We start from the raw sequence: 16282 nt of genomic DNA on the forward strand, positions 1-16282 counted from the left end.
ACTCAGCTAATAAAAAACTTAAACTGGACATGTGAACCACTTCAGTTTGCCATGTTCAATAGTCAACACAAAATTGAAAGTTTTAAATTTTTTTAATTTGGTATTATTAGCAATATAGGACAAAATCGCTAAACATAGTACTTATAGAGTAATGACAGTCAAGACTCCGTCTATGATTCCCTTATTAGCTTCAAATTCAGTTGGGAACAAGTAAAATCTGAGATTTTATACCTCCGGGCTTTTATTGTATATTTTTATATAGGATTTTAAACAAAAAATTTATCGAGACCGGACACCCCTCTGTGTGTGGGGTCATATACGTGGACCAGACCGAGAATAGCTTAAACACGCCAAAGGTCAACGGTCGCGACCACTTTCACGTTAAAAGGGGTGTTTTGGGGCCACCAAAAGGTACCATTTTCACGCCTTAAAACACATATACAATAAAACAAAAGAACGTGCATCATCTGCAGCCCAATAGCAAAACATGTACCGACTCTCAAAAGAATCCGTCGACCCAAACGCGAGAAACAGCTGCGAACATGAAAATCTAAATCTCTCACAAAACCCTTCCGCGGAAGGATGTCTCCTCCCCCGGAGGTAAAAATCTATACTTTGGATTTCTTTCAGGTACCAGCAAAGTGGCTGTGTCATCACCAAGAGTTGGAATAATAATATTAGAATTATATTTTTATTACTTCTACAGGGTGTGCATGACCACTGCTTCCCTTCATCAGATTCTGCAGCCAAAGTTTACAAAGCAGTCAACTAAGGAGAATGAGAATTGAACATTGATTTTGCAGTTAATAAACTATGCTGTGATTCTTATACCCTAAAACTAGGTGAGGATCAAGCACAAGAAGCTGGATTTCAGCAATGTGCAGTCCAAGTGTGGATCCATGTCCAACATCAAGCACAAGGCTGGGGGAGGACAGGTGACATTTGATCTCTGACCTTCCACATTTTGTTTAGAATATTTCACTCATGGGAGAATATGATTATTTGTTTTTAATACCAACACTGATAGCAAGTATTCAATTAAATCTCAATCATGCACTGTCTCAGGCACTGTTGCTACAACCCCTGTCACACTTGGACAAATATGTCATCCCAAACACTGCCTATTGTGTAGAGTCAAATTTAACTCAAATTCAATTTGATCCATACAGAAAGGTAGGTGTGGCCTAACTCTGGTCAGTCCCAAACTTCAACCAACGAAAAACAATTACTGGAAGGACCTGGATTGATTTTTAGGGTACCCTGGTAGTCCTTCGTTATGAAATAAAGCACTCGTCTTGGGCTTGTTTCTGCAGTTTTAAATGCCAAAGGTATGAAATACTGATTAAAATGTGCTAATGTGGGACAGTATGTGTCAATACTATACAGATTGCCATATTCAGTAGTTATATTTCTAGTTTTGCCTCCCTGAAATTGCATTGGATGCCTTTAACCGGGTTTTCAGCACCAAGGAAAGGACATGTCATGTCTGAAACTTGTAATTCTGGTATCAAAAGCTGTAAGTTCTTAATTGCTCACCAAACAATTCTCTATGCAAATGTGTTTGCTTGACCCCATTCTCTCTTAAGTTTAACGTTAAGTTTTAATTTTGACCAAGTGAAAAAAAGCCTTTTATTTCATGTCATGTAGTGAATAAAAAAACTAAATGTTTACACAGGTGAAAATCGAGAGCCGCAAACTTGGCTTCAAGGACAAAGCCGCTTCCAAGGTCGGATCTCTGGACTATGTTGACCACAAGCCTGGTGGTGGGGAGAAGAAGGTATATATGATTTTTATGTAGATCAATTATTCTTCAAGCTTGATATTAAGTTATGATGTGCATGTTGTGTTACTTACACATGTTGCAGACTCAATGTTAAAAAACACAACACTAAACTACTACACAGATAGGACCCATCTTTAACCCATCATTAACTTTGGCTCACAACTGAGCTCTTGTATTCAAGTTGGCTAACTGGTTTACACAGCCATTCCTGATAGAGAAATGTACTGATTAATTGTCAACAACCACAGCATGTACATGTACGCATCGAATACCAACCCTGTGACACGCATTATTGTAAGTCACATATAGTTTCACACACAAAAACATGTACACAAACACACATTCACAGTTTGACATGGCAGAATTGTTGAAATGGGGAAAAAATGTCACTAGGAGCTTATATCTTGTGAAAATGGATTTTACTTGATCCTAAAAGGGATCTGATACAACACGGCAAATACTAACAATACAGGAGAATTTCTTCCCTCTACTAGATTCAGTCAGTTAAGCTAGACTTCAAGAATAAGGCACAGGCGAAAGTTGGGTCCCTTGATAACGTAGATTGGAACCCGCAAGGAGGAGACATAAAGGTGAGGTCCCAGATCTGCAACTTCCTTATCCTCCCTCAACAATCAGCTATCTGTCCTCCTGGAAATATTATTCATCAAGATACAGAAGAGATTCTTTAAATTTGTAATAGCTTGAATAACAAAAGGAATGTTTTTGTTCTGATTTTCTTTTAACTGAAGAATCCGGGCAAGAACATTAAGGCCCCATTCCTACTAGGATAAAATTGTTCGGATTGAGCCAAATTGATTAGCTTTGATCCAGATTTGATCCTGCTTCAAGCCGGATTGGAGCCGGATCAAGCCGGGTTGAAGCCGGATCAAAACTAATGAATTCAGCTTAATTCAGACAATTTTATCCTTGTGGGAATGGACCCTAGTACAGTATTATTTTGCAAAGACAAGAAAATGTCATCTCCCTGCACAGCTGTATTGGAGTCAATAAGAAACACAAATCTAACATTGCGGGAGTTTTTCTTCTCTGTTTACCAGATTGAGTCAGTTAAGCTAGACTTCAAGGACAAAGCTCAGGATAAAGTCGGGTCCTTAGACAATAAAGATTGGAAGCCCCCAGGAGGTGACAAGAAGGTCAAATCCTGTGAAGGTCAACTGCTTGTGACTTTGGCTAAAACTTGATTTAGCTAACATAAATTTAAAGCTCAAAGACATAATTCATAGAAAAGACTTTTAAGAGTTCCAAATTGTAAAAAAAATAAGCTTTCTATCAGCAGCTTGAAAATCAACTGTGTTTCAAAACTGTACCTCAAGGGCTGCCTGTATTAGAATGATTTAGAGTCTTTTTGTTTTGACTGTTGAGGTTTATCTTCTTTCTTAACAGATTGAGTCGAAAAAGCTAGACTTCAAGGACAAGGCTCAAGCTAAGGTGGGGTCCCTAGACAATAAGGATTGGAAGCCTCCTGGAGGGGACAAAAAGGTGAGAGGTCACAGGTCCAAAGATGAACAGTCCCCTCATGTTCACCTCCGACCAAGGCCTCCCCTTCCCTCGTTGTACCTGCCCTTCATCGTGACGTGACAAACATTTTCCTCCTCAAAAGCTGCTGCATATGAACCATTGTTGTTGTGGTTTGAACATCGTCTACGATGGATGAGTGCCTTTTTCATGCACCCATGAGTGAACACAGTCCTATTCTGAATAAACAGTCTCTGTGGTACTTCAAGTATCAAGAATTTACGGTTCTTAGTGGCAAATGTGCAGATCTTGGCACTTTGGCAACATCAAATATGTCTGTGTCCTCATCAGTGTTTGGACACAGTATCAACGATGAGCCAAAAGGCCCGGTGGGAAGTCAAGTAAAGTGCCTTTTCCAAGGGCACAACTTCAGGCACCTCGGGGTATCGAACCCGGGACCTCTTGGTTCCGAGCCGAACACTCTGATGACCATTATGCCACGGTATGCCATTTGTGTACTAGGGCAGAGCAAACTGGTTAACTCCATTACACTCTATGTGAGTCGGAAGTATTGATGAATCAGAAGTACAGCCATGGATGACCAGAAGGTTTTCGGTTCAAAGTGCTTTACCGTAGGAGTTCTGAACCCCAACAGACATGTGTGCTTCTTGTGGGGTTTACAGTCTTTTTGTACATTATCGGTCCTATTTTAAGAATTCAGTAGACTTCCATTTTCTGTGGAGTGGCTGTCAACATATGTTAAGAAAAGCCATTCTACAATCATATTAACCATGCTGCGTAAACCAGTAACCAATAGAGAATGATAGCCAAACGGCTATTCAGTATATGCTATCAAAGAATTTTCAATGCCTCTCAACAACATGGGTGGTACAACAGCCTCCTGAGTGTGCATTGGGTCAAAGCAATTTGTTTTTGACACCACACAGAATTGGTGTTTCATGCCATGTAGGTTTTAATGAAGTTGTTTATTGCAAATTCCTGCCCGAAGGCTAATTGAATACAGACGTTGACATGAAAATATTTGCTAACAGGAGCTTCTACGTGTAGGATATACCTATCGAACCTACTATCTCTACTTAAATCTAATAAAGTTGGTATACATACAGGATAAAAAAAAAAAGTAAATATGCAATATGTAAACAGGTAATAGGAACAAGGTAACTGCTATTCTAATCTATTCTATTCTATTCTATTAAACTATTCTTGTCATGCTATTAGGGGGCTTGACTTCTTCTCAGGAGGCAGTGGGAGATGTCCGACTCTTTGAAAAATAAATGGGTTGGGGGATTAATAGGGTTATGAGATATGGATTCACTTTGACTCGTGTTTCCCAGTCTTGAATATCATTATGCAAAAAGCATCTTGCCATGTCAGCACTCACAATGTTACTCACCACACAAATTTGTCATCACAATTCACTACCATACATGTACAGGTACACAACGTTTTACCACAACCATACATGTACATGTAGCTCCTACATACTGTACATAGATACAGGCATGCTATTTCAAACACATGTCAGTCATCTAACCTTAACATATAGAATTATAGATCACAGCACTTACCAGCAACATTGATCAGAATGATGCATTCTCTTGAATGTGTACATACATTGTTACAGTAGTGAAATCCATTGACCACAGCAATTACATTACATTCAGCCGATGAGTTGTCATTGTATGACATTGGATTTAAGCCTGTAGTGGATTTATACCATAATCCCAGTGTGTAAAGATTTGTCTTTGGTCACTATTATATTTGAGAGGTCATCAATTGTGGCTTCTGACAGTTTTCAAGTTTGCTTGTTTTTTCTTCTGGCCCTGTCATGCCCTTGAAAATCATGGCCAGCTTATTTCATAAGCCTCCAAGTTTATTATTTTCTGGAGAAAGTATGTCAAATATTTTTTGTCGTGCCCATGAAAGTCATGGTCAGCTAATTTCAAGAAAAGCCTATGAAAAAAATTCCTGTGACGGTTGATGAAATAGAACTATTTTGCAGATCCTTGTATGTGATCAAGGAGATTTCAAACCTCCTCGGTGTGATTGCTGTGGTCATCAACAATTTTTCACTGTCAACAACGTTTGCCATTTCAGCATGTACATATGTGTGTCCACGGTTTTTGTGCATGAAAGACATTGTGCATGGATTTCAAAACAGCAACAAGCGTTCTGACTGCATCACCCATTACAACCTGGTTTTGTTGTTTTTGGAATACCTTGTCTTTAGAGTGTAACAAAATGGTTAATGTTGAGAAAATTATTTTCCTATCTCTCAATAATATCAATGGGTGATTCAAATGTTCTTTACAGTAACTCCAAATTTCAATGGTGCCAACAGTTATTGAAACAGTTACTGTTCTAGCTTTACAGAAGATTGAAAAGTTTCCAATTTGGGAAAAGCTCTAAGAAGAGAGTTTATCAGATGAAGCTTGAAACTACAGATGACTAGAATAGGGTCATCTTCTGAGAATAATACAAAGCATTCTTAGAGAAGTAATAAATGATAGATGAGAAATTCCTGTGGAATAGAGTTGTAGGTTCGCTTCTAGAGAATACAAAGCATTCCAAAGGGAATCTTGTGTATTTTCTCTCCTCTGCCAGATTGAGACAGTAAAACTAGACTTCAAGGACAAGGCTCAGTCAAAGGTCGGGTCACTCGATTATGTAGATCACCAACCCGGAGGAGGGGACAAGAAGGTAGGGATTTCCTCATCCTTGAGGTATCCATCTGAAGACAACTTTCTTTCCCGTCTGTTCTTTTCCCAGTGGAAGAGATAGTGTGTGTGCTTTCTCACATGAAGAAAAAGAAAAAGTTTCTGACTTTTTCAATGTTGCATACAAGTAAAGACATTAACAACAACCTCAGTCTACCAGCTACTAGTATACCCGGGTTCTTACGACAAAGGTTTCTCAATGCCTAAAAAAAGTACATGTACAAATGTAACTGGCATTGAAAATATCATTGGTATCTAAGAAAATTTGGAATAATCATCTGGAAGAAATTTAAAGGATTTGTTGATATTTTCAAAGAAAATACGCATAAATGTACTCTTAGATGGCATCAATGACTACATTCCTTCTGAAATAGGGAACAATCAGTGGATACCGTAGGCAGGATAGGGTTAAAGTAGGAATAATCTGGAAAATTTTGTGTTTTTTTTTCTTCCTCTGCCAGATTGAGACAGTAAAACTAGACTTCAAGGACAAGGCTCAGTCAAAAGTCGGGTCACTCGATTATGTAGATCATCAGCCAGGAGGAGGAGACAAACAGGTAGAGTATAGCATGGTTTCCCACCTTTAGAGTGACTATCACAAAGAGACCTACTAACCTCGGTAATCTTTTGCAATTGAAAATGCCTGCCTGTGTCTGCATTTCTGGGGGTATGGCCTAATGTGGCTTCTGAGTCCCAAACTGTAAGGCCTTAATTTTATGGATGACATCCGCGCGCGCATTTTCGCCTGTTCTCAAAAAAAAAAAAGATCACATCCATCGAGCGCGAGGCTCTGGCCAGGCTCTAGGCCTGGTCGCTAGCAACAATACGGAGCCGGGCACCCAGGCTACCGAAGCTCCACGACTCAAGAACTCAGTACATACGTACAGTGCAGATTCATAAATTCCGCAAAAAGCCAGCATGTGCCGGCTTGTCGTATACGTCACTATGTACTGCCGCAAATTCACAATACGGGCTTTGTATTCCTGTGGTTTAGTAGCATTTTTATTTTTGACCGAAATTTTTTTTTATTTGCCCGTGCGCACTAGTTTGGGGGTCTTCAGAGGATGTCATCCATAAAATTAAGTCGGCGTGGCCTAAGGTGGATACACTAACCACAATTAAAAAAACCTGCTTGTACTACATTGTCATGTACTTCCAACTCTAAATTTCTGGACCCACGTTGATCATCATGAGATGTGATGACTTGAGTTGTGAGATTTTTAAAAAGTAGTATGTTTTACTGAGGCAATGGTGAACTAGGAACTTCAAGTTTCATGTATCATAATATTAAAACATGAACTTGTACAAGAAGATAGAGAAGTCATAAATGATAGATGAGAAATTCCTGTGGAATAGAGTAGGTTCATTTCTAGAGAATACAAAGCATTCCAAAGGGAATCTTGTGTATTTTCTCTCCTCTGCCAGATTGAGACAGTAAAACTAGACTTCAAGGAGAAAGCCCAGTCAAAAGTCGGGTCACTCGATTATGTAGATCACCAACCGGCCGGAGGAGACAAGAAGGTATGGTATATACATGTATCACCAGGTCTTGGTACTCAAGAATCAACTTTTTTTTTTCTAACAGAATCTGGAAGACATGTTTGATTTTATTTGTTGAGGAATGCACTTCAGATGTTCTTCAAGTAAATTTTGTCTTCCCAGTTGACTGTCAATACCAACTGTACATTGTACTTTCTGTCATAATGCAGTAACAATGCAGTCACTTATAGCAACATGTAGTGGTTGATAGGGAATGTTACAATAGCGGATTTAAAGAAGATCAGATATGGTTTCCTTACAAGTAATTGTGAAAACCAGAGTAAAAATGGCATTCAGACTGCCTGCAACCTGGCATGACCAAATATGTCATATCTTTTTCACAAAGTAATAGCATGGTACAATGATAGCCCCTTTCTAATGGTATTGCAGACACAAGACCTGGATAAGGAAGATGACTAAAAAGTACTTGATACACGTAATATCTTAATATGATGAACATGTGCACAAGCATGTTGTTTGTGGATTAACAGCATCTTCTAAGAAGCCAATCAGCTTGGAGTTTGCTAGAAGAAGAGGGGCATGAAACTTTGCTGATGGAAGAAGTGGTTCTAACAAGACTGATGTTGGTGGCATGATTGACACCTCTGTGGCATGAGACAAGGGGGAGGGGGGCAGGGTTTGTGGCACGAAGGGCATCAACGGGGGATCTTGTGTATTTTCTCTCCTCTGCCAGATTGAGACAGTAAAACTAGACTTCAAGGACAAGGCTCAGTCAAAGGTCGGGTCACTCGATTATGTAGATCACCAACCCGGAGGAGGGGACAAGAAGGTAGGGATTTCCTCATCCTTGAGGTATCCATCTGAAGACAACTTTCTTTCCCGTCTGTTCTTTTCCCAGTGGAAGAGATAGTGTGTGTGCTTTCTCACAATCATGAAGAAAAAGAAAAAGTTTCTGACTTTTTCAATGTTGCATACAAGTAAAGACATTAACAACAACCTCAGTCTACCAGCTACTAGTATACCCGGGTTCTTACGACAAAGGTTTCTCAATGCCTAAAAAAGTACATGTACAAATGTAACTGGCATTGAAAATATCAATGGTATCTAAGAAAATTTGGAATAATTATCTGGAAGAAATTTAAAGGATTTGTTGATATTTTCAGAGAAAATACGCATAAATGTACTCTTAGGCCACACCAATTTAATTTGTTGGTTCTCGGATTCGCCTCTTCATTTTTTTCTGATTTGCAAAAAAAAAAAAAAGATTCTGGTTCTGAATCAACTCAAAAATGCTCATATTTTGCCCCCAACAGTTGAGGAAATTCCTTTTCTTCCTAGTTGTTACAGTTTTTTCCATCTATCAAGGCAGTGGTTTGATTAAAAGTTCAAAATTTGTACTTTAAATTTTAACCCAGCCTTTTTTGTTGACTTCATGGCTCATATTGTAGCATTTGGGGCTATAATAGGATGCCTAGACCTGTTTATTTTTATTTTTTTCGCCCTGTCGCTTCATATTTTTTCTGAAAAAATCTGAGAAACAACAAATTAAATTGGTGTGGCCTTAGATGGCATCAATGACTACATTCCTTCTGAAATAGGCAAAAGTCAATGGATACCGTAGGCAGGATAGGGTTAAAGTAGGAATAATCTGGAAAATTTTGTGTTTTTTTCTTCTTCCTCTGCCAGATTGAGACAGTAAAACTAGACTTCAAGGACAAGGCTCAGTCAAAAGTCGGGTCACTCGATTATGTAGATCATCAGCCCGGAGGAGGAGACAAACAGGTAGAGTATAGCATGGTTTCCCACCTTTAGAGTGACTATCACAAAGAGCACTGAATACCTAATTAACCTCGGTGATCTTTTGCAATTGAAAATGCCTGCCTGTGTCTGCATTTCTGGGGGTATGGCCTCATGTGGCTTCTGAGTCCCAAACTGTAAGATGGATTCACTAACCACAATTAAAAAAACCTGCTTGTACTACGTTGTCATGTAGCCTGGATGCCATCCCCAGTAGTATATTCGCCAGCTCTATAACTGGGTCTGGACTTGATGACATATGAAACGTCTGGTGATGACGTCACGTAATGAGCTAGTCCGAGCAGCGGGTCTTCATTTGATTGGCTGAGCCTCAGAGGCGACGGCCAATGGCGCGCCTGTATTATTCAAGTGATGTTTGTTGTTTTGTAAACACAGATCTTCGTGCGAGTGTTCCTTTTCTCGGTGCGTTCTACTTTTGCGAGGTCAACATCAAGCTCCAAGAGCTGAGCGCCTTGTGCGCCAGCCATGTTATCATGAACGATCGCGGAAAGTACGTACACTGACTACGGCTATATCAAGCGCGCTTTAGCGTTCGGCGTCGGACATGTTGATGATAATAAGATAAGAATAACGATCTATCTTAACGTAGCCATTCGGACGTTCGAACGGACGCTAACGTCGCCGTTCGGACATCCGAACGGCCCTTACCTAATATGTACACACCCAAAAAAAGGCTTAGACGAGTAGGACCAATCAGCGCGCTCGTTCAAAATCTGAACGAATATTCAGACTCCAGACGCTACATATGTCATCAAGTCCAGTTATAGAGCTGGCGAATATACTACTGGGGATGGCACCCAGGCTAGTTGTCATGTACTTCCAACACTAAATTTCTGGACCCAGGTTGATCATCATGTGAGATTTTTAAAAAGTAGTATGTTTTAATGAGGCAATGGTGAACTAGGAACTTCAAGTTTCATGTATCATAATATTAAAACATGAACTTGTACAAGAAGATAAAGAAGTCATAAATGATAGATGAGAAATTCCTGTGGAATAGAGTAGGTTCATTTCTAGAGAATACAAAGCATTCCAAAGGGAATCTTGTGTATTTTCTCTCCTCTGCCAGATTGAGACAGTAAAACTAGACTTCAAGGAGAAAGCCCAGTCAAAAGTCGGGTCACTCGATTATGTAGATCACCAACCGGCCGGAGGAGACAAGAAGGTATGGTATATACATGTATCACCAGGTCTTGGTACTCAAGAATCAACTTTTTTTTCTAACAGAATCTGGAAGACATGTTTGATTTAGTTGTTGAGGAATGCAGTTCAGGTGTTCTTCAAATAAGGCCATGTTGATTTGATTATATGGATGACATCCGCGCGCGCATGAATTTTCGGCCGTTTCCAAAAAAAAAAAAGTTTTCAACTATACCATAAATTGTACAAAACAGTTGCAAAATGAGCAAATATATACCGTAGGTTGAAAATAAAAACATTGGAAAGCGATACCAACGTCGCAGATTGCCAAAATCAAACGAAAAAGACGAAAATGTAAAGAAATGAATTTAAAGACCGGATTACTCGCCAAACCATACTCTGTGTCATTTGTTCAACCTTCGAAACCACATAGATTTTATAATGAAGGCAACTTTTTTTTTTTGGCCAAACTTTTTTTTTATTCGCACGCTCGCATCAGTTTTGGGGTTCCCAGAGGATGTCATCCATATAATCAAATCAACATGGCCTAAATTTTGTCTTCCCAGTTGACTGTTAATACCAACTGTACATTGTACTTTGTCATAATGCAGTAACAATGCAGTCACTTATAGCAACATGTAGTGGTTGATAGGGAATGTTACAATAGTGGATTTAAAGAAGATCAGATATGGTTTCCTTACAAGTTATTGTGAAAACCAGAGTAAAAATGGCATTCAGACTGCCTGCAACCTGGCATGACCAAATATGTCATATCTTTTTCACAAAGTAATAGCATGGTACATTGATAGCCCCTTTCTAATGGAATTGCAGACACAAGACCTGGATAAGGAAGATGACTAAAAAAGTACTTGATACACGTAATATCTTAATATGATGAACATGTGCACAAGCATGTTGTTTGTGGATTAACAGCATCTTCTAAGAAGCCAATCAGCTTGGAGTTTGCTAGAAGAAGAGGGGCATGAAACTTTGCTGATGGAAGAAGTGGTTCTAACAAGACTGATGTTGGTGGCATGATTGACACCTCTGTGGCATGAGACAAGGGGGAGGGGGGCAGGGTTTGTGGCACGAAGGGCATCAACGGGGGATCTTGTGTATTTTCTCTCCTCTGCCAGATTGAGACAGTAAAACTAGACTTCAAGGACAAGGCTCAGTCAAAGGTCGGGTCACTCGATTATGTAGATCACCAACCCGGAGGAGGGGACAAGAAGGTAAAGTACATGGCCCTCAGCTAACCCATCTTCCAAACCACTGCCCAAACCATGCACATCCCCAGTTCACGTATCCTGGTTGTGCTGGTGTTGACTTGGTGTGTAGAAACCCCACGTATGTTTCTGTGTGATATGTGAAATTAAAAGTAATATTTATAGTGAACTGATCTCACAATCCTTTGTTTTATTACAGTATCTGGTGATATTAGACCAGAGTAATCAACCTTTGATACTAATTATTAGACCCCTTTGTTCCCTTTCCCTCAGATATATACCAATGGTACTTGCAGAAGCAATGTACCAATTTCCATCTCTGTCGTCTACTTTATACTACCTGTCAATAGATTTTGTGAGAACAGTTGGTAAAGTAAGGGACAAGTAAGAAAATATAAATCATGTAAGTTACTGTGTAATTTCTTTAACACTCCATCTGTTTCAATGTTTTACATGTGTTATGATTGACAGTATGTATTGCTGTTTTCATTTGAAGATCGAGACCCAGAAGCTTAGCTTCCGTGAAGAGGCCAAGGCCAGAACAGACACTGGGTTCGACGGCGGGAGTCCAAGACGTGAGAGCGTAGGGTCCGCTGCGTCTGGCGGAACGGGGACCTCATCTTAGTCCCGTGGCCCGGAGACCGTTTAGCGTCACGAGGCAGCGAAAAACCATAGTTAAGCATGACTTTGTCTTGTAACCCCAAGGCCTAAGTGAAGCAATGTTGTTTCCTAGTAGTACCATACTATACTGTACGTCCGCTTTCATCCTTGTGATTCCAAATACACTGTACAAGATGCAGATTATAACCAAGGAAGCATATTACAAGAAAACTGAATAGAGAGGAAAGATTTGTGCTACTGAGTTAGGTCCAGTGTAGGCAAGCATCTGTTATTGAGTGGGAGAAATAGATACTTTGAAGGTTGGATGTTTAGTAGGGATATGTCCCTATATAGTGTACTGCATTGTTAATGTTAAAACTGATGTCATAAGAAAAGGACTTTGAATTTGAAACAGGCAATGTTTATTGAATACGAAGCTGTGAACATTTCAAAGGTTGCTAAATACTGAGTGACAACAAGCACTCATATACTGAGCACTGAACGGCCCCCCACCGAGATCGTTGTACAAAGTTTGAAATAGATATAAAGTGCTTTGCATGCAGTCCTGATGACACATTTGTGGACAATTTTAGAAGCTTACCAATTAAAATGTACTAATGCCTAACGGCCCTACCATCCCCCTAAGTGACTATCGACTCTTCTCAAGATTAGATATGTTAGCTAGCTTGCAATCACTGATGTAGATAGTAGATCGTAAGTTGCACGTTAAACAATTATGCTAATACTGCTACATGTAGCTTTGCTGGAATGACATGAATGTTTTGGCTTTCATATAGAGGTGAAAAATGGTTTTGGAGCCCGTGTAAACTGCTTAAGAAAGGTTTTATGAAAAAAAATGTGAGAGTACCGGACAAAAGGGGAATGTGGAGCATTGAGTCAGTAGATTTGATTTTTTAAAGGTTGACTCTTTTTACGAGGAATGGTTTTTAAGACAGTCATATAACTTTTATTGATCTTAAACAAGAAGAAAGAATTTGGAGTGGGAATTATGAATTGTAGGGAAGAAGAGATTTTGAACAGGGCTACCAAGTTTTAATGAAATTGACACCCTAAAGTTGTGATTATAACAAAAAAATGGATGACAAAACTTGTAGGTTTGTCCAAGCAGTAAAAAAAAACATGTTTCTGGCAAACTTGAACTATATGTAAGAGATGTTTGCTTTTTGTCGGTTTGCTTCAGAATATGCAGTATACATGTGGTAATATATTAATAATTTGCTTTGTTGTAGTCAATGTGGCAAATGCATTTTAACAGATAAGAAACTTTGCAAAGGAGTCAGAATCGGAAGATAATAAGATTTAGTTGCTTAATCGCACTTCTTAAAGAGATTGCATGAAAACCTTTATTGTATGCAGTGTCGGTTAGCTTGAACATTTTGCTTCAAAATTATTTGCTCCCTATCTGTTACGAAAAGCTGAAGTCGGATGTACATAATTTGAGCTACAGCTTGAATTTAGAACAAAGCAAGGCCAGTGATGATGTGGAATAACTTTTGTGGCAACGGCTTTCAAGATAAAAACTGATTCAGTGCAATGCTTAAGAAGTCACTGATAGTTTCCAACTGACTTTTCTGCTGCAGACTGTTCTTGTATTAGCAGTTGCTGCCTTGTCTTCAACAGCACTGGCAGAAACTGAGCAAAACCATAACATTAACCAGAATCTGATCTCTTGACAGCAGTGTAATGTGTAAGTAACTAGAGCAATTCCCATACTTAAAACAGAATTACTACATGTTATGTATTTTAACTTATTTGAGATTGCGATTTATTTTTCACATTGTGCGACCATTTACTCTGAATGTGTGTTTTGTGTTATGTTACTGCCATTGAATGCACATGATAAAATTTGTAACAACAGTTTTGGATTGGGAAGAGTTTATTTTAAAGTGATCAAAATGGTAGCTTTTTTTATTTGATTGATAGCCCTCAAACGTAACACAAATTGAGTGAGTGGCGCCTGTGAATGTGTTATTATCTTGATACATGTACATCAAGAGGTTTGAGGAAAGATATGAAGAAAATGATGTCCTATGCTAGATTCTAAGCATTGGTGTTGAGTATTGATAGGCATGGTGAGGCTTAGTCAAAACCTGGTAAGTTGGCTTTTACCCCCAGAAATCAAATTATTTGTGACTGACAGTACCAACTGCAAGGCGACCCTTAGAACTTTTTGTCAATTTGGGTAGGAAAATGAAATTCCTTGGGTTACAGATAAAACCAGCTCATAGAAACCATTCTTTGAATTGAAGTGATTTTGATTTTTGGGAGAACTACTGTGAGAAAGGAACATCAGAATGGTACCGTTCACAATGCAAACCTCCAAAAGGCCACGCCAATTTGATTTGAGGTTTCAAATATTGGTTTCACTGATATTTTACAGTCTGCACACAAGTGAACACTGAATCTTAAATACATTCATTTTGATTGGAAATTAAGATATCCCACGTTTTGCTAAAATGCCAGCTGTATTTTATTCTATATCAGAACTTTCTGCTTTATCCCAACGTTTTTCAGAGAAAGTTCTGACAAACAACTTATCAGATTGAAATGGCCTAACGTTGGAGTCATCACTTTATGGACAAGTGAACTAACGCAGCATGTTTATGCCAAGTATTCTGGTTAAGACACAGCTTCTATTTTCCTTACAGTTTGCCCTCACTGCTAGATTTACTCATAAGGCTAGGTGTGCTGGGTAATCATTTGTTTTGATGTGTTTCACTGTATCAACGTTGCGCACAAGCATATATGGTTGTTTTGTTCTATTTATTTGTTTGCAGTGTCACTTATATATCTGTGAAGAGAATGGCAATTGCTCTAGGTAGACTAGTACATACTCTGTATCTCTTCGCTTGATATTGCACCAATAAAAGGCCCCCTGGCTTCTTAAGTTGGAATTGCAGCATCTTTTTTGTTGTTCCTCAATGTGACGAAAACATAGTCTTATTTCAAAAAGATTATTCTTATGAAGATGCATGACCCATTAAAGACGCAATATTCCTATTCTTTATGAAACTATTACTAGATGTATGCATGGAGGTATAATATATCTATCATATATACCTCAATGATATATGTGAGTAATAACCTCCACACAAAAATTGTCGATAAAGATGCATCTATCGCATTATCTGTAATGTCACCTACTAGCTATAGAAAATGTTCACAATTTGAAAAATAAATGGGTCAATTTATTGGAAAAATTACTAAGGTGTGTTGCTAGGCCCAAACCTGCGTCACTTCTTCCGGAGCAAAAGAGCTACTTACCATCCAAAAACCATGACCACATATACCATATCCAGATCAAGGGATATCAAAACTGTAAGTTCTGCTATAGTACAATACTAAGCCGCCAGGGGACCCAAAATCTAATCATTTCGAGCTCTCCTGAATCTACCCAACTACCAAGTATCTTGAAGATGATCCATCTAACCCTTGACACACACACACAACAGCCACGAAAAGATAACCTTGGGGAACGTAAATATGATGTCAATGTTATTTGTAAAGTTACACAACCAAGTCAAGGTATCGGTAGTCCTTCTCCAGGGCAATACTGACTGATTATGCTGTGATTATACTGACTACAGTAAGGCTTTTGATCTCGTCGACCATACTGCAGCGATGAAACACCTGCTTGAGATAGGGGTGAGGCCAGAACTGATCCCATGGCTTGCTAACTTCCACTCGGGACGTACACAGAGGACCAGGTACCACGGAGTCCTGTCCCAATCAGAGCAACTCTCATGTGGTCTGGCGCAGGGTACCAAACTGGGACCGATAGTGTTTATCGCCCATATAAACACCTCAACAGACACCATACAGTCCCCAACCTGGGCCTTCGTCGACGACTTAAACATCATCGAATCGCGACGTCTCTCCCAAACATCGAGACTACAGAAAGACCTCGACGAGCTAGCATCGTGGTCGGACAAGAACAGTATGCAGCTTAACCCCGGGAAATGCAAGGCTATGCACATTTG

The 16282-nt window shown here is 39.2% G+C and overlaps 1 protein-coding gene across 1 annotated transcript in view; it reads left to right on the forward strand.

Annotated features, from left to right (window-relative positions):
* LOC109475752 (microtubule-associated protein 2-like) overlaps positions 1 to 15196 on the forward strand; it is a 50955-nt gene extending 35759 nt beyond the window's left edge. The window contains exons 19-28 of the mRNA XM_019776514.1: positions 843 to 935; positions 1676 to 1777; positions 5885 to 5980; positions 6459 to 6554; positions 7423 to 7518; positions 8231 to 8326; positions 9184 to 9279; positions 10385 to 10480; positions 11592 to 11687; positions 12178 to 15196. Coding sequence (XP_019632073.1) covers positions 843 to 935; positions 1676 to 1777; positions 5885 to 5980; positions 6459 to 6554; positions 7423 to 7518; positions 8231 to 8326; positions 9184 to 9279; positions 10385 to 10480; positions 11592 to 11687; positions 12178 to 12306 — 996 coding nt within the window. The 3' untranslated portion in view covers positions 12307 to 15196. The remainder of the gene's footprint in view (positions 1 to 842; positions 936 to 1675; positions 1778 to 5884; positions 5981 to 6458; positions 6555 to 7422; positions 7519 to 8230; positions 8327 to 9183; positions 9280 to 10384; positions 10481 to 11591; positions 11688 to 12177) is intronic.
* Positions 15197 to 16282: the final 1086 nt, after the last annotated feature.

Source organism: Branchiostoma belcheri, unplaced genomic scaffold (genome assembly GCF_001625305.1).
Source record: "Branchiostoma belcheri isolate BF01 breed outbred unplaced genomic scaffold, Haploidv18h27 scaffold35, whole genome shotgun sequence".
Taxonomy (NCBI): Eukaryota; Metazoa; Chordata; class Leptocardii; order Amphioxiformes; family Branchiostomatidae; genus Branchiostoma; species Branchiostoma belcheri.